Source organism: Leuresthes tenuis, unplaced genomic scaffold (genome assembly GCF_036924035.1).
Source record: "Leuresthes tenuis unplaced genomic scaffold, fLeuTen1.0.hap1 SCAF_18, whole genome shotgun sequence".
Lineage (NCBI taxonomy): Eukaryota > Metazoa > Chordata > Actinopteri > Atheriniformes > Atherinopsidae > Leuresthes > Leuresthes tenuis.
Window position 1 is genome coordinate 15,445,429 of NW_027325372.1, and position 26,558 is coordinate 15,471,986.

At 37.6% G+C, this 26,558-nt stretch overlaps 6 protein-coding genes across 6 annotated transcripts; all 6 read left to right on the forward strand.

Moving 5' to 3' along the window:
* The first annotated feature begins 2,142 nt into the window (after positions 1-2,142).
* LOC140274726 (ladderlectin-like) lies at positions 2,143-2,625 on the forward strand. The gene has a single exon (XM_072370093.1). The coding sequence runs from the start codon at positions 2,143-2,145 to the stop codon at positions 2,623-2,625; it is 483 nt and encodes a 160-aa protein (XP_072226194.1).
* A 3,036-nt stretch (positions 2,626-5,661) lies between these two features.
* Positions 5,662-6,144, forward strand: LOC140274727 (lactose-binding lectin l-2-like). Its single transcript, XM_072370094.1, has one exon. The coding sequence runs from the start codon at positions 5,662-5,664 to the stop codon at positions 6,142-6,144; it is 483 nt and encodes a 160-aa protein (XP_072226195.1).
* Positions 6,145-9,508: 3,364 nt separating this feature from the next.
* LOC140274728 (lactose-binding lectin l-2-like) lies at positions 9,509-9,988 on the forward strand. The gene has a single exon (XM_072370095.1). The coding sequence runs from the start codon at positions 9,509-9,511 to the stop codon at positions 9,986-9,988; it is 480 nt and encodes a 159-aa protein (XP_072226196.1).
* Positions 9,989-13,293: 3,305 nt separating this feature from the next.
* Positions 13,294-18,230, forward strand: LOC140274729 (galactose-specific lectin nattectin-like). The gene is made up of 2 exons (XM_072370096.1): positions 13,294-13,670; positions 17,750-18,230. Exons 1-2 carry the CDS (start codon positions 13,294-13,296, stop codon positions 18,228-18,230), a joined length of 858 nt encoding a protein of 285 aa, XP_072226197.1.
* Positions 18,231-21,704: 3,474 nt separating this feature from the next.
* Positions 21,705-22,184, forward strand: LOC140275349 (ladderlectin-like). The gene has a single exon (XM_072370793.1). It carries the CDS (start codon positions 21,705-21,707, stop codon positions 22,182-22,184), a length of 480 nt encoding a protein of 159 aa, XP_072226894.1.
* A 3,032-nt stretch (positions 22,185-25,216) lies between these two features.
* LOC140275157 (lactose-binding lectin l-2-like) lies at positions 25,217-25,764 on the forward strand. Its single transcript, XM_072370564.1, has one exon. The coding sequence runs from the start codon at positions 25,282-25,284 to the stop codon at positions 25,762-25,764; it is 483 nt and encodes a 160-aa protein (XP_072226665.1). The 5' UTR covers positions 25,217-25,281.
* Positions 25,765-26,558: the final 794 nt, after the last annotated feature.

The following is a 26,558-nucleotide window of genomic DNA, read 5'->3' on the forward strand; positions in this document are numbered from 1 at the left end:
TATGTACAAATGTAACATCCACATAAATGGCAATACCCAAGTTTTCCTTGCTGTAACCTGGACCTGGCTATCAAAGTCATGTGATAGAAGATCTAGTTCATCAGACCTGGGCGCCTTCTTTCATTGCTCCACTGATATAACGCTGATGCTCACTTGTCCAGTGTGGGAGCTTATGCTTGAGGACACAGGTCAGCATGGGCACCCAGTCTATCAACACCTGCATGAAGTCTTCACTTTTGGCAAAATATATCCTACCCACAGCCAGGTGTTAATGTGACATGATAATCAATGTCTTCTCAGTTGTCATTATGTTATGACGGAAGGTTTTATTTACTTCCTACATGCAGCACTTTTTTTTATACAATCTCTTAATGATGAGTATATCAGGGGCTATCTGTGGTTCAGGCCACTTAAACAAATGGAGGGGATGAACTACTGATCTTACAACTGGAAGGCAATGCCTCTACACCTGAGCTCTGGCAAAAACACTTCTGACACTGCTTGTTTCTTTTTAGCTTCATCATAGTCCTTTTTGAACCATGGTTGATGTTATTTTTTTCATTTTTAGTTTTTTAAAGGATTGTTTTTGTTGTTGCCTTTGTTGGCAAGTTGCTCAATAGGAAATTAATGCAGAAAGAGAGAGAGAGAGAGAGAGAGAGAGAGAGAGAGGGAGGACATCTGGCCTTGCTGTTAATTGCTGATATTTTCACATATGTCACATGGACTGAATGTCTGGTCTCAGATCTCCTTCAGGTGGAAATCGTAAAGTCTCACTTTGTAAAACATCTTTTGTTCAGACAGTTGTTCAATGGAAGGAGCAAAGACTTTAGATGCTCTGCTCATTTATCTGAAAACTTCTGAACATTAACTCTTTAAGAGAGCTGTTGAATCTTAATTCAACAACAAAGTTGTACTACTGTCTAATGTTAAACATTGTGTTCTTACCTGGATTTATTTTGAACATTTTATTGCTTTTTATCTCTTCGTTGCGATACCTGCATTGAAAAAGCTATTTTCAGATTATCCATGTACTTTGGTATTTCTTCCAATCAAATACATTTTAAAATAAATGAATTAATTAATAATAGTTGCTGTAATAGAAAAAATAACTTCTATTATCATTGTAAACTCATCTGCTAAATAACTATGTGTAACTCTGGTGCTCTTAAAGTACAGGCCACTGATCAACTAACACTCAGAATCTGTAGATAAACGTATTGTTTTGACGGCCCTCACTCTCAGGGCTGAATGAGAGAAGAAGGAAACAGGCTTTAGATGAGATAATCTTAGGGTGAGCGCATTTATGACAAAGCTAAGGATGCCAGAACAGTCGGTCAGTTCTTAATTCTTCACAATTCTAAATCGTTTTGGTTATCTTTACATACATTAGTCAGAGTGGGTGAATACCAGAGGGAGGACCTGATCAAAAAGCTTCTACACAGAGCTTTTTACTATGTGTGCTGGATCACTGAGGGTTCTCCCAGTCTATTCACTCGCTATGATTCACCAATCTCTGGCCAACCACTGTCCACGTCATGTTTTTAGGGATGTGATAAACAACGTGTGTGTGTGAGGTTGGTTTTAGGCTGGTATCTAATGTAACAGACCTATCTGACAAGATAGAGAAGCTTCATCTGACCCAGTTATTTAGTCCAGTTATGCTATCTTAAAGTCTTGGACCATTCAAGGACATACATTGCGTAGTATGAGCAGAGTGGACAAGTACAAGATAGGAACATAGATTGTTTAGAAGAATACAGAATATGAATACATATTTTATATACGTAATATCTTACGGCAATGCTGTTTAAATTGCACATATGTATACAAAGCTTTGCACTACTGGATTGTTGTTGATGTGTAATTGCATGCCTGTGTTGCTGTGCTGAAAAAAAGGCTGATGCCAGAGTTGACTGAAAGTGGCACAGCGGTGTTTGTTGGCTCATGTTCAGATATTGAGGTGTTGCATACAACAGGATTTGGACAATGATAAGACATGACACTGCAGACACCCTCTCTGAAGGATATAAAAGAATCAGCCTGTCATCTGTCTCTACAGAACTGCTGGGAACAACCACCAGTGCAAATTAATTCCAGCAATACATCAAGACATCTTCAAACAGAGATACGTAAAACGTCAACATGAAGCTGTTCCTCGTCTTGCTTTGTCTGGCTCTGGGTGCTGTATCCGCTTCAGCTCAGGGAGAATTGGCCCTACAACGTAGAAACTGCCCACAGTTCTGGTACAGCTTCAACGGACGCTGCTACAAGTACATCGCCACTAAGATGACCTGGATTGATGCAGAGCTGTACTGTGTATCACAGGGAGCCAACCTGGTATCTATCCACAGTCAGGAGGAAGAGAATTTTGTCAAATTCCTGATCAGAAACTTTGATCTTGCTGAGGGAGTCAACTGGATCGGACTCACTGATGCTCAGAGGAATGGCGCATGGTTGTGGTCTGATGGCTCTAAATTCAACTTTAGGTTTTGGAATAGAGGAGAGCCAAACAATGCTGGAGGGTCAGAAGAATGTGTCCACACCAACTGGGGCACAGATAAGAAATGGAATGACAAAGACTGTTCATTTAAATACTCTTTTGTCTGTGCAATTCGCAGCATTTGAGTTCTTCTGATTCCACTCTGTGATTTGACATGTGTTGATTTGGAGAGTTTAATTAAACCTGTGAAACAAAGATGCAAACTGTTCAAGTTTATGTTCAAATTCTTTTAAATTAAAACCTCTCCAGTTCATGGGAAAAATGTGAATGATCTCAAAATGTTATTTTTTCCTACTTGATTCACTGAAAACTGTAAACACATCTGATGTCACCAACCTGTAAAATGTGTTTAGAAGGGATGCTTTCTCATGTAACTGTGCAATAACATCATTTTATCGTTATCTGCTTACATGTTGCTACGATGATGAAAACAAACAAAAAAACAAGTTATTTAAATGGAACTGTTCTTAAACTGAAAGACAAGTAAAGTAATGGAAGGAAGATGATGTCGAGAATAAAGTTATTTGAGAAGAAAATATAGAGGCCTCCCATTCTCCTCTTCTTTGTTCTGAATACGAGACAGCAGATACATCACATCGCTAATAATGTCATCAAGATCTGTGTCATTTTATAAATCAGTATTGATTTATGTCTGTTGCTGATCTAAAACTCTAAAGAATAAAAAGCTTTGGAAAGAGCACATTGGTGGAGTTTAATTGAGTCAATAAGCTTAAAATGTTTTCTTTTCTTTTTTTGAATAAAAAAAACCTCAAAGTTTATGGCAAAAGACTTTTCAGATGATGATACTGCACCTCTTATTTCATTTACACCAATCAGCCATAATATTGACCCCCCACCTAGTATTGAGTAGGGTTCCCTTCTTCTGCTATAACAGTCCTGACCTGTCGAAACATGGACTTTACCAGATATTTGTAGGTATGCTGTGGCATCTGAGGTCAAACTGTCAGAAGATGTTCTTTAAGTCCTGTAAGTTTTAAGGTCGACACATGATGGATCAGACTTGTTTTTCAGCACATAACAAACTACTATCAGGGAGTATGGTTTATCTAGTCAGCAACAAAATCTAGGTTAATGGTATGTACAAATGTAACATCCACATAAATGGCAATACCCAAGTTTTCCTTGCTGTAACCTGGACCTGGCTATCAAAGTCATGTGATAGAAGATGCAGTTCATCAGACCTGGGCGCCTTCTTTCATTGCTCCACTGATATAACGCTGATGCTCACTTGTCCAGTGTGGGAGCTTATGCTTGAGGACACAGGTCAGCATGGGCACCCAGTCTATCAACACCTGCATGAAGTCTTCACTTTTGGCAAAATATATCCTACCCACAGCCAGGTGTTAATGTGACATGATAATCAATGTCTTCTCAGTTGTCATTATGTTATGACGGAAGGTTTTATTTACTTCCTACATGCAGCACTTTTTTTTATACAATCTCTTAATGATGAGTATATCAGGGGCTATCTGTGGTTCAGGCAACTTAAACAAATGGAGGGGATGAACTACTGATGTTACAACTGGAAGGCAATGCCTCTACGCCTGAGCTCTGGAAAAAACACTTCTGACACTGCTTGTTTCTTTTTAGCTTCATCATAGTCCTTTTTGAACCATGGTTGATGTTATTTTTTTCATTTTTAGTTTTTTAAAGTATTGTTTTTGTTGTTGCCTTTATTGGCAAGTTGCTCAATAGGAAATGAATGCAGAAAGAGAGAGAGAGAGAGAGAGAGAGAGAGAGAGGGAGGACATCTGGCCTTGCTGTTAATTGCTGATATTTTCACATATGTCACATGGACTGAATGTCTGGTCTCAGATCTCCTTCAGGTGGAAATCATAAAGTCTCACTTTGTAAAACATCTTTTGTTCAGACAGTTGTTCAATGGAAGGAGCAAAGACTTTAAATGCTCTGCTCGTTTATCTGAAAACTTCTGAACATTAACTCTTAAAGAGAGCTGTTGAATCTTAATTCAACAACAAAGTTGTACTACTGTCTAGTGTTAAACATTGTGTTCTTACCTGGATTTATTTTGAACATTTTATTGCTTTTTATCTCTTCGTTGCCATACCTGCATTGAAAAAGCTGTTTTCAGATTATCCATGTACTTTGGTATTTCTTCCAATCAAATACATTTTAAAATAAATGAATTAATTAATAATAGTTGCTGTAATAGAAAAAATAACTTCTATTATCATTGTAAACTCATCTGCTAAATAACTATGTGTAACTCTGGTGCTCTTAAAGTACAGGCCAATGATCAACTAGCACTCAGAATCTGTAGATAAACGTATTTTTTTGACGGCCCTCACTCTCAGGGCTGATTGAGAGAAGAAGGAAACAGGCTTGAGATGAGATAATCTTAGGGTGAGCGCATTTATGACACAGCTAAGGATGCCAGAACAGTCGGTCAGTTTTTAATTCTTCACAATTCTAAATCGTTTTGGTTATCTTTACATACATTAGTCAGAGTGGGTGAATACCAGAGGGAGGACCTGATCAAAAAGCTTCTACACAGAGCTTTTTACTCTGTGTGCTGGATCACTGAGGGTTCTCCCAGTCTATTCACTCGCTATAATTCACCAATCTCTGGCCAACCACTGTCCACGTCATGTTTTTAGGGATGTGATAAACAACGTGTGTGTGTGAGGTTGGTTTTAGGCTGGTATCTAATGTAACAGACCTATCTGACAAGATAGAGAAGCTTCATCTGACCCAGTTATTTAGTCCAGTTATGCTATCTTAAAGTCTTGGACCATTCAAGGACATACATTGCGTGGTATGAGCAGAGTGGACAAGTACAAGATAGGAAATTGTACATATGTATACAAAGCTTTGCACTACTGGATTGTTGTTGATGTGTAATTGCATGCCTGTGTTGCTGTGCTGAAAAAAAGGCTGATGCCAGAGTTGACTGAAAGTGGCACAGCGGTGTTTGTTGGCTCATGTTCAGATATTGAGGTGTTGCATACAACAGGATTTGGCCAATGATAAGACATGACACTGCAGACACCCTCTCTGAAGGATATAAAAGAATCAGCCTGTCATCTGTCTCTACAGAACTGCTGGGAACAACCACCAGTGCAAATTAATTCCAGCAATACATCAAGACATCTTCAAACAGAGATACGTAAAACGTCAACATGAAGCTGTTCCTCGTCTTGCTTTGTCTGGCTCTGGGTGCTGTATCCGCTTCAGCTCAGGGAGAATTGGCCCTACAACGTAGAAACTGCCCACAGTTCTGGTACAGCTTCAACGGACGCTGCTACAAGTACATCGCCACTAAGATGACCTGGATTGATGCAGAGCTGTACTGTGTATCACAGGGAGCCAACCTGGTATCTATCCACAGTCAGGAGGAAGAGAATTTTGTTAAATTCCTGATCAGAAACTTTGATCTTGCTGAGGGAGTCAACTGGATCGGACTCACTGATGCTCAGAGGAATGGCGCATGGTTGTGGTCTGATGGCTCTAAAGTCAACTTTAGGTTTTGGAATAGAGGAGAGCCAAACAATGCTGGAGGGTCAGAAGAATGTGTCCACACCAACTGGGGCACAGATAAGAAATGGAATGACAAAGACTGTTCATTTAAATACTCTTTTGTCTGTGCAATTCGCAGCATTTGAGTTCTTCTGATTCCACTCTGTGATTTAACATGTGTTGATTTGGAGAGTTTAATTAAACCTGTGAAACAAAGATGCAAACTGTTCAAGTTCATGTTTAAATTCTTTTAAATTAAAACCTCTCCAGTTCATGGGAAAAATGTGAATACTATCAAAATGTTATTTTTGCCTGCTTGATTCACTGAGAACTGTAAACACATCTGATGTCACTAACCTGTAAAATGTGTTTAGAAGGGATGCTTTCTCATGTAACTGTGCAATAACATCATTTTATCATTATCTGCTTACATGTTGCTACGATGATGAAAACAAAAAAAACCAAGTTATTAAACAGGAACTGTTCTTAAACTGAAAGACAAGTGAAGTAATGGAAGGAAGATGATGTCGAGAATAAAGTTATTTGAGAAGAAAATATTGAGGCCTCCCATTCTCCTCTTCTTTGTTCTGAATACGAGACAGCAGATACATCACATTGCTAATAATGTCATCAAGATCTGTGTCATTTTATAAATCAGTATTGATTTATGTCTGTTGCTGATCCAAAACTCTAAAGAATAAAAGGCTTTGGAAAGAGCACATTGGTGGAGTTTAATTGAGTCAATAAGCTTAAAATGTTTTCTTTTCTTTTTTTGAATAAAAAAACCTCAAAGTTTATGGCAAAAGACTTTTCAGATGATGATACTGCACCTCTTATTTCATTTACACCAATCAGCCATAATATTGACCCCCACCTAATATTGAGTAGGGTTCCCTTCTTCTGCTATAACAGTCCTGACCTGTCGAAACATGGACTTTACCAGATATTTGTAGGTATGCTGTGGCATCTGACATCAAACTTTCAGAAGAAGTTCCTTTAAGTCCTGTAAGTTTTAAGGTCGACACATGATGGATCAGACTTGTTTTTCAGCACATAATAAACTACTATCAGGGAGTAATTTAGATCATTCTTGCTATTATTATTTCCACCGTTAATCCTTATACTGTGCCGTCTGCATAATTTATTTTTCCCCACACAAACATACCCATAGACACACACACACTCACATACACACTTGAAACAAACACCTACACTCAGGGGTCACTTTAATCTCTTTGTTTAAAATACTATTAATATTTATTATTATCAATTTTATTTCTCTGTTCCTTTTAATTTTTTTGTTTGTTTGTCATCATCTTTTCTGTTGGTGTTTTGTAAAATTCTTCCCTCCTGATTGTCACATGTGTGTTACTGACACTTTTCACAAATAAAGGAATATTCAAAAAAAATAAAAAAAATAGGAGCGTCAGCCTCTGTATATGGGATGTCTGCTCAACCAGCCAAGCAAACCGGAGCCACTGGTTGAGGTTTTTTTAACCCGAGAGATGGTAGTTTTTATTGTCTATATGCTACTTTAGAAGTTTGGACACATTTAATTTGCAGGCCAGTTGTTGTTTGATTTGTTTTAATGATTAAGTTGATCAATCAATTTCTGATATAACAAATATGTATTTGCAATAATAATACATAATAAAGCTCATTCCCATCGCAAAGTCCTCTGCAGTTTCAGGCCTGAATGACTATCGGCCGGTGGTTCTCTGATAGTTATGAAGTACTTTGAGCTGCTGGGGATGGCACTCATCCAGGACAACAGTGACCTCAAGTGACCTTCTTTTAAACTGATTGCACCAAAAAAGCTCTTTTATGATACGATAAAGATGGGATTACGTGTGACAACAAATGATAAATAGTCCATAATTAATAGAGCCTAACATCCATTTCTCCAAATCTCTTTACAACATGCTGTCTGTTTTCGTCTTTGATTTCCTTATTTTTGTTCATTTCAGTGGTGCTGAAATTTCAGCCAAACCCTACCTTTTTACATTAGTGATGGAATTATTATGCCTTTTTGTTCCAAAAGATAATACAAAGTTTTTGCTGCTGAAAAATTCATCTCAAAACTAATTTCTGTTGTTGTAATCCTACCGCTAAGAAGGGTAGGTCCTAAGCACCACGATGTGCAATGCTCCTATTTTACTTCACATTTAAAATACCTTCTGAGGGATTCAAATCGAAACATTTAGGATAAAACAATAATAATAATAGCATCTTGCTATATTAAAAGATTGCAATCCTTTCAGGGTCTGTTATTTTATTTAACCCAAGAGCGAGCCATCATTACTGTAACTCAAATAGGAAAACTGTCTATATGAATGTTTACTCCATCAACAAATGATGATAAAACAGCAGCGAAGAAGATAATAATCAGGACTCTTCGCTCCCAGCTTGACTCCCTGCTTGTCAGACTCTCCCACTGGATCCCAGACATGGTGATCTGGCCAGACAAGCCCCTCTCTTTCAGTCAAAGATCAACCTAATGATGGAATTATTTTCAGAAGGACCACCAACCAGAAGTAGTATTTCTGACAATGGATCTGTTGAACTTGAACTTTAGTTGGTAAAATCTGGGAAACTGTTTTAGGAATGTTTGTGGATATGTTTGTGACAGTAATGCTGATAAAACTGAATTGCTCGACAGAAAAGACGTTGGAAGTTTTGATTAGATCAATGAAAATAAATATGCTAAAATCAAATTTGAATTAAAATGACTGAATATTACGTTTTATCAGACATCAAGGTGATCGAACAGCGTTCTTTGGCCAATGTTCAGATATTGTGTTGTTGTATAGAGCTGAAAGTTTTTGGCTAATGATCTCACTGCTACAAGTACTGAATAGCCTTCAGGTGCTCTCGGGCAGTTTTAGGCCTGAGAATGTACATATTAAAAGTTGGCATACAGCAAAACTCATCGGAAGCCCCGATATATGGAAATAGTTCATATTCATCTTTTTCACGTTTATCTAACAGAGGTTGTACTTACATAATATAATTGGCCAGTTATTAGTAACATAAACAGGCCAACCACTGTCCATGTCATGTTCTTTAGGCTGTGATAAGCAACATGTGTGTGTGACTGTTTTTTTAGGCGTGTATCTAATGTGACAGACCTATCTGACAAGATAGAGAAGCTTCATCTAACCAAGTTATTTAGTCCAGTTATGCTTTCTTAAAGTTCTGGACCATTCAAGAACATACATTGCGTAGTATGAGCAGAGTGGACAAGTACAAGATAGGAACATAGATTGTTTTTAGAAACATACAGAGTATGAATACATAATGTCTAAGAACAAAGCCAATCTCAACAGAAAAATTATATTAAGTGCACAGATTAATGATAAGATACCAAAAGTGGAGACGCCCTCTCTGTGTGATATAAAAGAAAGCAGCCTGTCACCTGCCTCTGCAGGATATTTGATGATAAGCATCAGTACAGATCAACTTCAAGACATTGACACCTTGTTTTAATTACAGACATAAAACTCCATCAGGATGTTGTTCCTCTTCATGGCTGCTCTGGCTCTGAGTGCAGTGTCTCCTTCAGATGAGAAGGAAATGCTGCTTTGGCAAGGCTGTTGTCCCGAGTCATGGTACAGCTTCAATGGCCGCTGCTACAAGTACATCGCCACTAAGATGACCTGGATTGATGCAGAGCTGCACTGTGTATCACAGGGAGCCAACCTGGTATCTATCCACAGTCAGGAGGAAGAGAATTTTGTCAAACACCTGATCAGAAGCATTGATCCTGCTGACGGAGTCAAATGGATCGGACTCACTGATTGTCAGAAGAATGGCGCATGGTTGTGGTCTGATGGCTCTAAATTCGACTTTAAGTTTTGGAATACAGGAGAGCCAAACAACTATCAAGGGTCAGAAGACTGTGTCCAAACCAACTGGGGAAAAAACAAGAAATGGAATGACATAAAGTGTTCATATGAATACGCTTTTGTCTGTGCAACTCGCAGCATTTGAGTTCTTCTGATTCCACTCTGTGATTTAACATGTGTTGATTTGGAGAGTTTAATTAAACCTGTGAAACAAAGATGCAAACTGTTCAAGTTTATGTTCAAATTCTTTTAAATTAGAAAGTCTCCAGTTCATGGGAAAAATGTGAATAATCTCAAAATGTTATTTTTGCCTACTTGATTCACTGAGAAGTGTAAACACATCTGATGTCACTAACCTGTAAAATGTGTTTAGAAGGGATGCTTTCTCATGTAACTGTGCAATAACATCATTTTATCATTATCTGCTTACATGTTGCTACGATGATGAAAACAAACAAATAAAACTTAATTTGTACCCACTTGGGTTCATGAAGTTTATATATGATGTGACCATTGATACATGAACTAAAAGATTTACTCCATCACTTCCACTCGTTTAGGATCAGATTATAAAACAGGAACTGTTCTTAAACTGAAAGACAAGTGAAGTAATGGAAGGAAGATGAGATTGAGAATAAAATTATTTGAGAAGAAAATATTGAGGCCTCCCATTCTCCTCTTCTTTGTTCTGAATACGAGACAGCAGATACATCAAATCGCTAATAATTTCATCAAGATCTGTGTCATTTTATAAATCAGTATTGATTTATGTCATTTGCTGATCCAAAACTCTAAAGAATAAAAGGCTTTGGAAAGAGCACATTGGTGGAGTTTAATTGAGTCAATAAGCTTAAAATGTTTTTCTTTTCTTTTTTTGAATAAAAAAAACCTCAAAGTTTATGGCAAAAGACTTTTCAGATGATGATACTGCACCTCTTATTTCATTTACACCGATCAGCCATAATATTGACCCCTCACCTAATATTGAGTAGGGTTCCCTTCTTCTGCTATAACAGTCCTGACCTGTCGAAACATGGACTTTACCAGATATTTGTAGGTATGCTGTGGCATCTGAGGTCAAACTGTCAGAAGATGTTCCTTAAAGTCCTGTAAGTTTTAAGGTCAACACATGATGGATCAGACTTGTTTTTCAGCACATAACAAACTACTATCAGGGAGTATGGTTTATCTGGTCAGCAACAAAATCTAGGTTAATGGTATGTACAAATGTAACATCCACATAAATGGCAATACCCAAGTTTTCCTTGCTGTAACCTGGACCTGGCTATCAAAGTCATGTGATAGAAGATCTAATTCATCAGACCTGGGCGCCTTCTTTCATTGCTCCACTGATATAACGCTGATGCTCACTTGTCCAGTGTGGGAGCTTATGCTTGAGGACACAGGTCAGCATGGGCACCCAGTCTATCAACACCTGCATGAAGTCTTCACTTTTGGCAAAATATATCCTACCCACAGCCAGGTGTTAATGTGACAAGAGAATCAATGTCTTCTCAGTTGTCATTATGTTATGACGGAAGGTTTTATTTACTTCCTACATGCAGCACTTTTTTTTATACAATCTCTTAATGATGAGTATATCAGGGGCTATCTGTGGTTCAGGCCACTTAAACAAATGGAGGGGATGAACTACTGATCTTACAACTGGAAGGCAATGCCTCTACGCCTGAGCTCTGGCAAAAACACTTCTGACACTGCTTGTTTCTTTTTAGCCTGAATGACCTTCTTTGAAACTGATTGCACCAAAAAAGCTCTTTTATGATACAATAAAGATGGGATTACGTGTGAAAACAGATGATAGAGCCTAACATCCATTTCTCCAAATCTCTTTACAACATGCTGTCTGTTTTTGTCTTTGATTTCCTTATTTTTGTTCATTTCAGTGGTGCTGAAATTTCAGCCAAACCCTACCTTTTTACATTAGTGATGGAATTATTATGCCTTTTTGTTCCAAAAGATAATACAAAGTTTTTGCTGCTGAAAAATTCATCTCAATACTAATTTCTGTTGTTGTAATCCTACCGCTAAGAAGGGTAGGTCCTAAGCACCATGATGTGCAATGGTCCTATTTTACTTTACATTTGAAATACCTTCTGAGGGATTCAAATCGAAACATTTAGGATAAAACAATAATAATAATAGCATCTTGCTATATTAAAAGATTGCAATCCTTTCAGGGTCTGTTATTTTATTTAACCCAAGAGCGAGCCATCATTACTGTAACTCAAATAGGAAAACTGTCTATATGAATGTTTACTCCATCAACAAATGATGATAAAACAGCAGCGAAGAAGATAATAATCAGGACTCTTCGCTCCCAGCTTGACTCCCTGCTTGTCAGACTCTCCCACTGGATCCCAGACATGGTGATCTGGCCAGACAAGCCCCTCTCTTTCAGTCAAAGATCAACCTAATGATGGAATTATTTTCAGAAGGACCACCAACCAGAAGTAGTATTTCTGACAATGGATCTGTTGAACTTGAACTTTAGTTGGTAAAATCTGGGAAACTGTTTTAGGAATGTTTGTGGATATGTTTGTGACAGTAATGCTGATAAAACTGAATTGCTCGACAGAAAAGACGTTGGACGTTTTGATTAGATCAATGAAAATAAATATGCTAAAATCAAATTTGAATTAAAATGACTGAATATTACGTTTTATCAGACATCAAGGTGATCGAACAGCGTTCTTTGGCCAATGTTCAGATATTGTGTTGTTGTGTAGAGCTGAAAGTTTTTGGCTAATGATCTCACTGCTACAAGTACTGAATAGCCTTCAGGTGCTCTCGGGCAGTTTTAGGCCTGAGAATGTACATATTAAAGTTTGGCATACAATAAAACTCATCGGAAGCCCCGATATATGGAAATAGTTCATATTCATCTTTTTCACGTTTATCTAACAGAGGTTGTACTTACATAATATAATTGGCCAGTTATTAGTAACATAAACAGGCCAACCACTGTCCATGTCATGTTCTTTAGGCTGTGATAAGCAACATGTGTGTGTGACTGTTTTTTTAGGCGTGTATCTAATGTGACAGACCTATCTGACAAGATAGAGAAGCTTCATCTAACCAAGTTATTTAGTCCAGTTATGCTTTCTTAAAGTTCTGGACCATTCAAGAACATACATTGCGTAGTATGAGCAGAGTGGACAAGTACAAGATAGGAACATAGATTGTTTTTAGAAACATACAGAGTATGAATACATAATGTCTAAGAACAAAGCCAATCTCAACAGAAAAATTATATTAAGTGCACAGATTAATGATAAGATACCAAAAGTGGAGACGCCCTCTCTGTGTGATATAAAAGAAAGCAGCCTGTCACCTGCCTCTGCAGGATATTTGATGACAAGCATCAGTACAGATCAACTTCAACAAGACATTGACACCTTGTCTTAATTACAGACGTAAAACTCCATCAGGATGTTGTTCCTCTTCATGGCTGCTCTGGCTCTGGGTGCAGCGTCTCCTTCAGATGAGAAGGAAATGCTGCTTTGGCAAGGCTGTTGTCCCGAGTCATGGTACAGCTTCAATGGCCGCTGCTACAAGTACATCGCCACTAAGATGACCTGGATTGATGCTGAGCTGCACTGTGTATCACAGGGAGCCAACCTGGTATCTATCCACAGTCAGGAGGAAGAGAATTTTGTCAAACACCTGATCAGAAGCATTGATCCTGCTGACGGAGTCAAATGGATCGGACTCACTGATTGTCAGAAGAATGGCGCATGGTTGTGGTCTGATGGCTCTAAATTCGACTTTAAGTTTTGGAATACAGGAGAGCCAAACAACTATCAAGGGTCAGAAGACTGTGTCCAAACCAACTGGGGAAAAAACAAGAAATGGAATGACATAAAGTGTTCATATGAATACGCTTTTGTCTGTGCAACTCGCAGCATTTGAGTTCTTCTGATTCCACTCTGTGATTTAACATGTGTTGATTTGGAGAGTTTAATTAAACCTGTGAAACAAAGATGCAAACTGTTCAAGTTCATGTTCAAATTATTTTAAATTAGAAAGTCTCCAGTTCATGGGAAAAATGTGAATAATCTCAAAATGTTATTTTTGCCTACTTGATTCACTGAGAACTGTAAACACATCTGATGTCACTAACCTGTAAAATGTGTTTAGAAGGGATGCTTTCTCATGTAACTGTGCAATAACATCATTTTATCATTATCTGCTTACATGTTGCTACGATGATGAAAACAAACAAATAAAACTTAATTTGTACCCACTTGGGTTCATGAAGTTTATATATGATGTGACCATTGATACATGAACTAAAAGATTTACTCCATCACTTCCACTCGTTTAGGATCAGATTATAAAACAGGAACTGTTCTTAAACTGAAAGACAAGTGAAGTAATGGAAGAAAGATGATGTCGAGAATAAAGTTATTTGGGAAGAAAATATTGAGGCCTCCCATTCTCCTCTTCTTTGTTCTGAATACGAGACAGCAGATACATCAAATCGCTAATAATGTCATCAAGATCTGTGTCATTTTATAAATCAGTATTGATTTATGTCATTTGCTGATCCAAAACTCTAAAGAATAAAAGGCTTTGGAAAGAGCACATTGGTGGAGTTTAATTGAGTCAATAAGCTTAAAATGTTTTTCTTTTCTTTTTTTGAATAAAAAAACCCTCAAAGTTTATGGCAAAAGACTTTTCAGATGATGATACTGCACCTCTTATTTCATTTACACCGATCAGCCATAATATTGACCCCCCACCTAATATTGAGTAGGGTTCCCTTCTTCTGCTATAACAGTCCTGACCTGTCGAAACATGGACTTTACCAGATATTTGTAGGTATGCTGTGGCATCTGAGGTCAAACTGTCAGAAGATGTTCCTTAAAGTCCTGTAAGTTTTAAGGTCGACACATGATGGATCAGACTTGTTTTTCAGCACATAACAAACTACTATCAGGGAGTATGGTTTATCTGGTCAGCAACAAAATCTAGATTGATGGTATGTACAAATGTAACATCCACATAAATGGCAATACCCAAGTTTTCCTTGCTGTAACCTGGACCTGGCTATCAAAGTCATGTGATAGAAGATCTAATTCATCAGACCTGGGCGCCTTCTTTCATTGCTCCACTGATATAACGCTGATGCTCACTTGTCCAGTGTGGGAGCTTATGCTTGAGGACACAGGTCAGCATGGGCACCCAGTCTATCAACACCTGCATGAAGTCTTCACTTTTGGCAAAATATATCCTACCCACAGCCAGGTGTTAATGTGACAAGAGAATCAATGTCTTCTCAGTTGTCATTATGTTATGACGGAAGGTTTTATTTACTTCCTACATGCAGCACTTTTTTTTATACAATCTCTTAATGATGAGTATATCAGGGGCTATCTGTGGTTCAGGCCACTTAAACAAATGGAGGGGATGAACTACTGATCTTACAACTGGAAGGCAATGCCTCTACGCCTGAGCTCTGGCAAAAACACTTCTGACACTGCTTTTTTCTTTTTAGCCTGAATGACCTTCTTTGAAACTGATTGCACCAAAAAAGCTCTTTTATGATACAATAAAGATGGGATTACGTGTGAAAACAAATGATAGAGCCTAACATCCATTTCTCCAAATCTCTTTACAACATGCTGTCTGTTTTTGTCTTTGATTTCCTTATTTTTGTTCATTTCAGTGGTGCTGAAATTTCAGCCAAACCCTACCTTTTTACATTAGTGATGGAATTATTATGCCTTTTTGTTCCAAAAGATAATACAAAGTTTTTGCTGCTGAAAAATTAATCTCAATACTAATTTCTGTTGTTGTAATCCTACCGCTAAGAAGGGTAGGTCCTAAGCACCATGATGTGCAATGGTCCTATTTTACTTTACACTTAAAATACCTTCTGAGGGATTCAAATCGAAACATTTAGGATAAAACAATAATAATAATAGCATCTTGCTATATTAAAAGATTGCAATCCTTTCAGGGTCTGTTATTTTATTTAACCCAAGAGCGAGCCATCATTACTGTAACTCAAATAGGAAAACTGTCTATATGAATGTTTACTCCATCAACAAATGATGATAAAACAGCAGCGAAGAAGATAATAATCAGGACTCTTCGCTCCCAGCTTGACTCCCTGCTTGTCAGACTCTCCCACTGGATCCCAGACATGGTGATCTGGCCAGACAAGCCCCTCTCTTTCAGTCAAAGATCAACCTAATGATGGAATTATTTTCAGAAGGACCACCAACCAGAAGTAGTATTTCTGACAATGGATCTGTTGAACTTGAACTTTAGTTGGTAAAATCTGGGAAACTGTTTTAGGAATGTTTGTGGATATGTTTGTGACAGTAATGCTGATAAAACTGAATTGCTCGACAGAAAAGACGTTGGAAACTTTGATTAGCTCAATGAAAATAAATATGCTAAAATCAAATTTGAATTAAAATGACTGAATATTACGTTTTATCTCAATACTAATTTCTGTTGTTGTAATCCTACCTCTAAGAAGGGTAGGTCCTAAGCACCATGATGTGCAATGGTCCTATTTTACTTTACATTTGAAATACCTTCTGAGGGATTCAAATCGAAACATTTAGGATAAAACAATAATAATAATAGCATCTTGCTATATTAAAAGATTGCAATCCTTTCAGGGTCTGTTATTTTATTTAACCCAAGAGCGAGCCATCATTACTGTAGCTCAAATAGGAAAACTGTCTATATGAATGTTTACTCCATCAACAAATGATGATAAAACAGCAGCGAAGAAGATAATAATCAGGACTCTTCGCTCCCAGCATGACTCCCTGCTTGTCAGACTCTCCCACTGGATCCCAGACATGGTGATCTGGCCAGACAAGCCCCTCTCTTTCAGTCAAAGATCAACCTAATGATGGAATTATTTTCAGAAGGACCACCAACCAGAAGTAATATTTCTGACAATGGATCTGTTGAACTTGAACTTTAGTTGGTAAAATCTGGGAAACTGTTTTAGGAATGTTTGTGGATATGTTTGTGACAGTAATGCTGATAAAACTGAATTGCTCGACAGAAAAGACGTTGGACGTTTTGATTAGATCAATGAAAATAAATATGCTAAAATCAAATTTGAATTAAAATGACTGAATATTAAGTTTTATCAGACATCAAAGTGATCGAACAGCGTTCTTTGGCCAATGTTCAGATATTGTGTTGTTGTGTAGAGCTGAAAGTTTTTGGCTAATGATCTCACTGCTACAAGTACTGAATAGCCTTCAGGTGCTCTCGGGCAGTTTTAGGCCTGAGAATGTACATATTAAAAGTTGGCATACAGCAAAACTCATCGGAAGCCCCGATATATGGAAATAGTTCATATTCATCTTCTTCACGTTTATCTAACAGAGGTTGTACTTACATAATATAATTGGCCAGTTATTAGTAACATAAACAGGCCAACCACTGTCCATGTCATGTTCTTTAGAATGTGATAAGCAACATGTGTGTGTGACTTTTTTTTTGGCGTGTATCTAATGTGACAGACCTATCTGACAAGATAGAGAAGCTTCATCGAACCAAGTTATTTAGTCCAGTTATGCTTTCTTAAAGTTCTGGACCATTCAAGAACATACATTGCGTAGTATGAGCAGAGTGGACAAGTACAAGATAGGAACATAGATTGTTTTTAGAAACATACAGAGTATGAATACATAATGTCTAAGAACAAAGCCAATCTCAACAGAAAAAGTATATTAAGTGCACAGATTAATGATAAGATACCAAAAGTGGAGACGCCCTCTCTGTGTGATATAAAAGAAAGCAGCCTGTCACCTGCCTCTGCAGGATATTTGATGACAACCATCAATACAGATCAACTTCAACAAGACATTGACACCTTGTCTTAATTACAGACATAAAACTCCATCAGGATGTTGTTCCTCTTCATGGCTGCTCTGGCTCTGGGTGCAGTGTCTCCTTCAGATGAGAAGGAAATGCTGCTTTGGCAAGGCTGTTGTCCCGAGTCATGGTACAGCTTCAATGGCCGCTGCTACAAGTACATCGCCACTAAGATGACCTGGATTGATGCAGAGCTGTACTGTGTATCACAGGGAGCCAACCTGGTATCTATCCACAGTCGGGAGGAAGAGAATTTTGTCAAACACCTGATCAGAAGCTTTGATCCTGCTGAGAGAGTCAAATGGATCGGACTCACTGATTGTCAGAAGAATGGCGCATGGTTGTGGTCTGATGGCTCTAAATTCGACTTTAAGTTTTGGAATAAAGGACAGCCAAACAACTCTGGAGGGTCACAAGACTGTGTCCAAACCAACTGGGGAAAAAACAAGAAATGGAATGACGTAAAGTGTTCAAATAAATACGCTTTTGTCTGTGCAACTCGCAGCATTTGAGTTCTTCTGATTCCACTCTGTGATTAGACATTTGTTGATTTGGAGAGTTTAATTAAACCTGTGAAACAAATATGCAAACTGTTCAAGTTTATGTTCAAATTCTTTTAAATTAGAAAGTCTCCAGTTCATGGGAAAAATGTGAATAATCTCAAAATGTTATTTTTGCCTATTTGATTCACTGAGAACTGTAAACACATCTGATGTCACTAACCTGTAAAATGTGTTTAGAAGGGATGCTTTCTCATGTAACTGTGCAATAACATCATTTTATCATTATCTGCTTACATGTTGCTACGATGATGAAAACAAACAAATAAAACTTAATTTGTACCCACTTGGGTTCATGAAGTTTATATATGATGTGACCATTGATACATGAACTAAAAGATTTACTCTATCACTTCCACTCGTTCTGGAACAGATTATAAAACAGGAACTGTTCTTAAACTGAAAGACAAGTGAAGTAATGGAAGGAAGATGATGTCGAGAATAAAGTTATTTGGGAAGAAAATATTGAGGCCTCCCATTCTCCTCTTCTTTGTTCTGAATACGAGACAGCAGATACATCACATCGCTAATAATGTCATCAAGATCTGTGTCATTTTATAAATCAGTATTGATTTATGTCATTTGCTGATCTAAAACTCTAAAGAATAAAAGGCTTTGGAAAGAGCACATTGGTGGAGTTTAATTGAGTCAATAAGCTTAAAATGTTTTTCTTTTCTTTTTTTGAATAAAAAAACCCTCAAAGTTTATGGCAAAAGACTTTTCAGATGATGATACTGCACCTCTTATTTCATTTACACCGATCAGCCATAATATTGACCCCCCACCTAATATTGAGTAGGGTTCCCTTCTTCTGCTATAACAGTCCTGACCTGTCGAAACATGGACTTTACCAGATATTTGTAGGTATGCTGTGGCATCTGACGTCAAACTTTCAGAAGAAGTTCCTTTAAGTCCTGTAAGTTTTAAGGTTGAAACATGATGGATCAGACTTGTTTTTCAGCACATAATAAACTACTATCAGGGAGTAATTTAGATCATTCTTGCTATTATTATTTCCACCGTTAATCCTTATACTGTGCCGCCTGCATAATTTATTTTTCCCCACACAAACATACCCATAGACACACACACACTCACATACACACTTGAAAGAAACACCTACACTCAGGGGTCACTTTAATCTCTTTGTTTAAAATACTATTAGTATTTATTATTATCAACTTTATTTTTCTGTTCCTTTTAATTTTTTTGTTTGTTTGTTTTCATCTTTTCTGTTGTTGTTTTGTAAAACTCTTCCCTCCTGATTGTCACATGTGTGTTACTGACACTTTTCACAAATAAAGGAATATTCAAAAAAAATAAAAAAAATAGGAGCCTCAGCCTCTGTATATGGGATGTCTGCTCAACCAGCCAAGCAAACCGGAGCCACTGGTTGAGGTTTTCTTAACCCGACAGATGCTAGTTTTTATTGTCTATGTGCTACTTTAGAAGTTTTGACACATTTAATTTGCAGGCCAGTTGTTCTTTGATTTGTTTTCATGATTAAGTTGATCATTCAATTTCTAATATAACAAATATGTATTCGCAATAAGAATACATAATAAAGCTCATCCCCATCCCAAAGTCCTCGGCAGTTTCAGGCCTGAATGACTATCGGCCGGTGGTTCTCTGATAGTTATGAAGTACTTTGAGCTGCTGGGGATGGCACTCATCCAGGACAACAGTGACCTCAAGTGACCTTGTTTGAAACTGATTGCACCAAAAAGCTCTTTTATGACACAATAAAGATGGGATTACGTGTGAAAACAGATGATAAATAGTCCATGCTTAATAGAGCCTAACATCCATTTCTACAAATCTCTTTACAACATGCTGTCTGTTTTTGTCTTTGATTTCCTTATTTTTGTTCATTTCAGTGGTGCTGAAATTTCAGCCAAACCCTACCTTTTTACATTAGTGATGGAATTATTATGCCTTTTTGTTCCAACAGATAATACAAAGTTTTTGCTGCTGAAAAATTAATCTCAAAACTAATTTCTGTTGTTGTAATCCTACCGCTAAGAAGGGTAGGTCCTAAGCACCACGATGTGCAATGCTCCTATTTTACTTTACATTTAAAATACCTTCTGAGGGATTCAAATCGAAACATTTAGGATAAAACAATAATAATTAATAGCATCTTGCTATATTAAAAGATTGCAATCCTTTCAGGGTCTGTTATTTTATTTAACCCAAGAGCGAGCCATCATTACTGTAACTCAAATAGGAAAACTGTCTATATGAATGTTTACTCCATCAACAAATGATGATAAAACAGCAGCGAAGAAGATAATAATCAGGACTCTTCGCTCCCAGCTTGACTCCCTTCTTGTCAGACTCTCCCACTGGATCCCAGACATGGTGATCTGGCCAGACAAGCCCCTCTCTTTCAGTCAAAGATCAACCTAATGATGGAATTATTTTCAGAAGGACCACCAACCAGAAGTAGTATTTCTGACAATGGATCTGTTGAACTTGAACTTTAGTTGGTAAAATCTGGGAAACTGTTTTAGGAATGTTTGTGGATATGTTTGTGACAGTAATGCTGATAAAACTGAATTGCTCGACAGAAAAGACGTTGGACGTTTTGATTAGATCAATGAAAATAAATATGCTAAAATCAAATTTGAATTAAAATGACTGAATATTAAGTTTTATCAGACATCAAGGTGATCGAACAGCGTTCTTTGGCCAATGTTCAGATATTGTGTTGTTGTATAGAGCTGAAAGTTTTTGGCTAATGATCTCACTGCTACAAGTACTGAATAGCCTTCAGGTGCTCTCGGGCAGTTTTAGGCCTGAGAATGTACATATTAAAAGTTGGCATACAGCAAAACTCATCGGAAGCCCCGATATATGGAAATAGTTCATATTCATCTTCTTCACGTTTATTTAACAGAGGTTGTACTTACATAATATAATTGGCCAGTTATTAGTAACATAAACAGGCCAACCACTGTCCACGTCATGTTCTTTAGGCTGTTATAAGCAACATGTGTGTGTGTGACTGTTTTTTTAGGCGTGTATCTAATGTGACAGACCTATCTGACAAGATAGAGAAGCTTCATCTAACCAAGTTATTTAGTCCAGTTATGCTTTCTTAAAGTTCTGGACCATTCAAGAACATACATTGCGTAGTATGAGCAGAGTGGACAAGTACAAGATAGGAACATAGATTGTTTTTAGAAACATACAGAGTATGAATACATAATGTCTAAGAACAAAGCCAATCTCAACAGAAAAATTATATTAAGTGCACAGACTAATGATAAGATACCAAAAGTGGAGACGCCCTCTCTGTGTGATATAAAAGAAAGCAGCCTGTCACCTGCCTCTGCAGGATATTTGATGACAACCATCAATACAGATCAACTTCAACAAGACATTGACACCTTGTCTTAATTACAGACATAAAACTCCATCAGGATGTTGTTCCTCTTCATGGCTGCTCTGGCTCTGGGTGCAGCGTCTCCTTCAGATGAGAAGGAAATGCTGCTTTGGCAAGGCTGTTGTCCCGAGTCATGGTACAGCTTCAATGGCCGCTGCTACAAGTACATCGCCACTAAGATGACCTGGATTGATGCAGAGCTGCACTGTGTATCACAGGGAGCCAACCTGGTATCTATCCACAGTCGGGAGGAAGAGAATTTTGTCAAACACCTGATCAGAAGCTTTGATCCTGCTGAGAGAGTCAAATGGATCGGACTCACTGATTGTCAGAAGAATGGCGCATGGTTGTGGTCTGATGGCTCTAAATTCGACTTTAAGTTTTGGAATAAAGGACAGCCAAACAACTCTGGAGGGTCAGAAGACTGTGTCCAAACCAACTGGGGAAAAAACAAGAAATGGAATGACACAAAGTGTTCATATAAATACGCTTTTGTCTGTGCAACTCGCAGCATTTGAGTTCTTCTGATTCCACTCTGTGATTAGACATTTGTTGATTTGGAGAGTTTAATTAAACCTGTGAAACAAAGATGCAAACTGTTCAAGTTTATGTTCAAATTATTTTAAATTAAAACCTCTCCAGTTCATGGGAAAAATGTGAATGATCTCAAAATGTTATTTTTGCCTATTTGATTCACTGAGAACTGTAAACACCTCTGATGTCACTAACCTGTAAAATGTGTTTAGAAGGGATGCTTTCTCATGTAACTGTGCAATAACATCATTTTATCATTATCTGCTTACATGTTGCTACGATGATGAAAACAAACAAAAAAACAAGTTATTTAAATGGAACTGTTCTTAAACTGAAAGACAAGTAAAGTAATGGAAGGAAGATGATGTCGAGAATAAAGTTATTTGAGAAGAAAATATAGAGGCCTCCCATTCTCCTCTTCTTTGTTCTGAATATGAGACAGCAGATACATCACATCGCTAATAATGTCATCAAGATCTGTGTCATTTTATAAATCAGTATTGATTTATGTCATTTGCTGATCCAAAACTCTAAAGAATAAAAGGCTTTGGAAAGAGCACATTGGTGGAGTTTAATTGAGTCAATAAGCTTAAAATGTTTTCTTTTCTTTTTTTGAATAAAAAAAACCTCAAAGTTTATGGCAAAAGACTTTTCAGATGATGATACTGCACCTCTTATTTCATTTACACCGATCAGCCATAATATTGACCCCCCCACCTAGTATTGAGTAGGGTTCCCTTCTTCTGCTATAACAGTCCTGACCTGTCGAAACATGGACTTTACCAGATATTTGTAGGTATGCTGTGGCATCTGAGGTCAAACTGTCAGAAGAAGTTCCTTTAAGTCCTGTAAGTTTTAAGGTCGACACATGATGGATCAGACTTGTTTTTCAGCACATAACAAACTACTATCAGGGAGTATGGTTTATCTTGTCAGCAACAAAATCTAGGTTAATGGTATGTACAAATGTAACATCCACATAAATGGCAATACCCAAGTTTTCCTTGCTGTAACCTGGACCTGGCTATGAAAGTCATGTGATAGAAGATCTAATTCATCAGACCTGGGCGCCTTCTTTCATTGCTCCACTGATATAACGCTGATGCTCACTTGTCCAGTGTGGGAGCTTATGCTTGAGGACACAGGTCAGCATGGGCACCCAGTCTATCAACACCTGCATGAAGTCTTCACTTTTGGCAAAATATATCCTACCCACAGCCAGGTGTTAATGTGACATGATAATCCATGTCTTCTCAGTTGTCATTATGTTATGACGGAAGGTTTTATTTACTTCCTACATGCAGCACTTTTTTTTATACAATCTCTTAATGATGAGTATATCAGGGGCTATCTGTGGTTCAGGCCACTTAAACAAATGGAGGGGATAAACTACTGATCTTACAACTGGAAGGCAATGCCTCTACGCCTGAGCTCTGGCAAAAACACTTCTGACACTGCTTGTTTCTTTTTAGTTCCATCATAGTCCTTTTTGAACCATGGTTGATGTTATTTTTTTCATTTTTAGTTTTTTAAAGGATTGTTTTTGTTGTTGCCTTTATTGGCAAGTTGCTCAATAGGAAATGAATGCAGAAAGAGAGAGAGAGAGAGGGAGGACATCTGGCCTTACTGTTAATTGCTGATATTTTCACATATGTCACATGGACTGAATGTCTGGTCTCAGATCTCCTTCAGGTGGAAATCATAAAGTCTCACTTTGTAAAACATCTTTTGTTCAGACAGTTGTTCAATGGAAGGAGCAAAGACTTTAAATGCTCTGCTCGTTTATCTGAAAACTTCTGAACTTTAACTCTTAAAGAGAGCTGTTGAATGTTAATTCAACAACAAAGTTGTACTACTGTCTAGTGTTAAACATTGTGTTCTTACCTGGATTTATTTTGAACATTTTATTGCTTTTTATCTCTTCGTTGCGATACCTGCATTGAAAAAGCTGTTTTCAGATTATCCATGTACTTTGGTATTTCTTCCAATCAAATACATTTTAAAATAAATGAATTAATTAATAATAGTTGCTGTAATAGAAAAAATAACTTCTATTATCATTGTAAACTCATCTGCTAAATAACTATGTGTAACTCTGGTGCTCTTAAAGTACAGGCCAATGATCAACTAGCACTCAGAATCTGTAGATAAACGTATTTTTTTGACGGCCCTCACTCTCAGGGCTGATTGAGAGAAGAAGGAAACAGGCTTGAGATGAGATAATCTTAGGGTGAGCGCATTTATGACAAAGCTAAGGATGCCAGAACAGTCGGTCAGTTCTTAATTCTTCACAATTCTAAATCGTTTTGGTTATCTTTACATACATTAGTCAGAGTGGGTGAATACCAGAGGGAGGACCTGATCAAAAAGCTTCTACACAGAGCTTTTTACTCTGTGTGCTGGATCACTGAGGGTTCTCCCAGTCTATTCACTCGCTATAATTCACCAATCTCTGGCCAACCACTGTCCACGTCATGTTTTTAGGGATGTTATAAACAACGTGTGTGTGTGAGGTTGGTTTTAGGCTGGTATCTAATGTAAGAGACCTATCTGACAAGATAGAGAAGCTTCATCTGACCCAGTTATTTAGTCCAGTTATGCTATCTTAAAGTCTTGGACCATTCAAGGACATACATTGCGTAGTATGAGCAGAGTGGACAAGTACAAGATAGGAACATAGATTGTTTAGAAGAATACAGAATATGAATACATATTTTATATACGTATTATCTTACGGCAATGCTGTTTAAATTGCACATATGTATACAAAGCTTTGCACTACTGGATTGTTGTTGATGTGTAATTGCATGCCTGTGTTGCTGTGCTGAAAAAAAGGCTGATGCCAGAGTTGACTGAAAGTGGCACAGCGGTGTTTGTTGGCTCATGTTCAGATATTGAGGTGTTGCATACAACAGGATTTGGCCAATGATAAGACATGACACTGCAGACACCCTCTCTGAACGATATAAAAGAGTCAGCCTGTCATCTGTCTCTACAGAACTGCTGGGAACAACCACCAGTGCAAATTAATTCCAGCAATACATCAAGACATCTTCAAACAGAGATACGTAAAACGTCAACATGAAGCTGTTCCTCGTCTTGCTTTGTCTGGCTCTGGGTGCTGTATCCGCTTCAGCTCAGGGAGAATTGGCCCTACAACGTAGAAACTGCCCACAGTTCTGGTACAGCTTCAATGGACGCTGTTACAAGTACATCGCCACTAAGATGACCTGGATTGATGCAGAGCTGTACTGTGTATCACAGGGAGCCAACCTGGTATCTATCCACAGTCAGGAGGAAGAGAATTTTGTCAAATACCTGATCAGAAACTTTGATCTTGCTGAGGGAGTCAACTGGATCGGACTCACTGATGCTCAGAAGAATGGCGCATGGTTGTGGTCTGATGGCTCTAAAGTCAACTTTAGGTTTTGGAATAGAGGAGAGCCAAACAATGCTGGAGGGTCAGAAGAATGTGTCCACACCAACTGGGGCACAGATAAGAAATGGAATGACAAAGACTGTTCATTTAAATACTCTTTTGTCTGTGCAATTCGCAGCATTTGAGTTCTTCTGATTCCACTCTGTGATTTGACATTTGTTGATTTGAAGAGTTTAATTAAACCTGTGAAACAAAGATGCAAACTGTTCAGGTTTATGTTCAAATTCTTTTAAATTAAAACCTCTCCAGTTCATGGGAAAAATGTGAATAATCTCAAAATGTTATTTTTTCCTACTTGATTCACTGAGAACTGTAAACACCTCTGATGTCACCAACCTGTAAAATGTGTTTATATGGGATGCTTTCTCATGTAACTCTGCAATATCATAATTTTATCGTTATCTGCTTACATGTTGCTACGATGATGAAAACAAACAAAAAAACAAGTTATTTAAATGGAACTGTTCTTAAACTGAAAGACAAGTAAAGTAATGGAAGGAAGATGATGTCGAGAATAAAGTTATTTGAGAAGAAAATATAGAGGCCTCCCATTCTCCTGTTCTTTGTTCTGAATACGAGACAGCAGATACATCAAATCGCTAATAATTTCATCAAGATCTGTGTCATTTTAAAAATCAGTATTGATTTATGTCTGTTGCTGATCTAAAACTCTAAAGAATAAAAGGCTTTGGAAAGAGCACATTGGTGGAGTTTAATTGAGTCAATAAGCTCAAAATGTTTTCTTTTCTTTTTTTGAATAAAAAAAACCTCAAAGTTTATGGCAAAAGACTTTTCAGATGATGATACTGCACCTCTTATTTCATTTACACCAATCAGCCATAATATTGACCCCCCACCTAGTATTGAGTAGGGTTCCCTTCTTCTGCTATAACAGTCCTGACCTGTCGAAACATGGACT

Coding starts and splice junctions, on each gene's coding strand:
- LOC140274726 (XM_072370093.1), top strand. CDS start 2,143: ATGAAGCTGTTCCTCGTCTTGCTTTGTCTGGCTCTGGGTGCTGTATCC.
- LOC140274727 (XM_072370094.1), top strand. CDS start 5,662: ATGAAGCTGTTCCTCGTCTTGCTTTGTCTGGCTCTGGGTGCTGTATCC.
- LOC140274728 (XM_072370095.1), top strand. CDS start 9,509: ATGTTGTTCCTCTTCATGGCTGCTCTGGCTCTGAGTGCAGTGTCTCCT.
- LOC140274729 (XM_072370096.1), top strand. CDS start 13,294: ATGTTGTTCCTCTTCATGGCTGCTCTGGCTCTGGGTGCAGCGTCTCCT. Junction 13,671..17,749: donor GAGCCAAACAACTATCAAGG/GTCAGAAGACTG, acceptor AAACTCCATCAG/GATGTTGTTCCTCTTCATGG.
- LOC140275349 (XM_072370793.1), top strand. CDS start 21,705: ATGTTGTTCCTCTTCATGGCTGCTCTGGCTCTGGGTGCAGCGTCTCCT.
- LOC140275157 (XM_072370564.1), top strand. CDS start 25,282: ATGAAGCTGTTCCTCGTCTTGCTTTGTCTGGCTCTGGGTGCTGTATCC.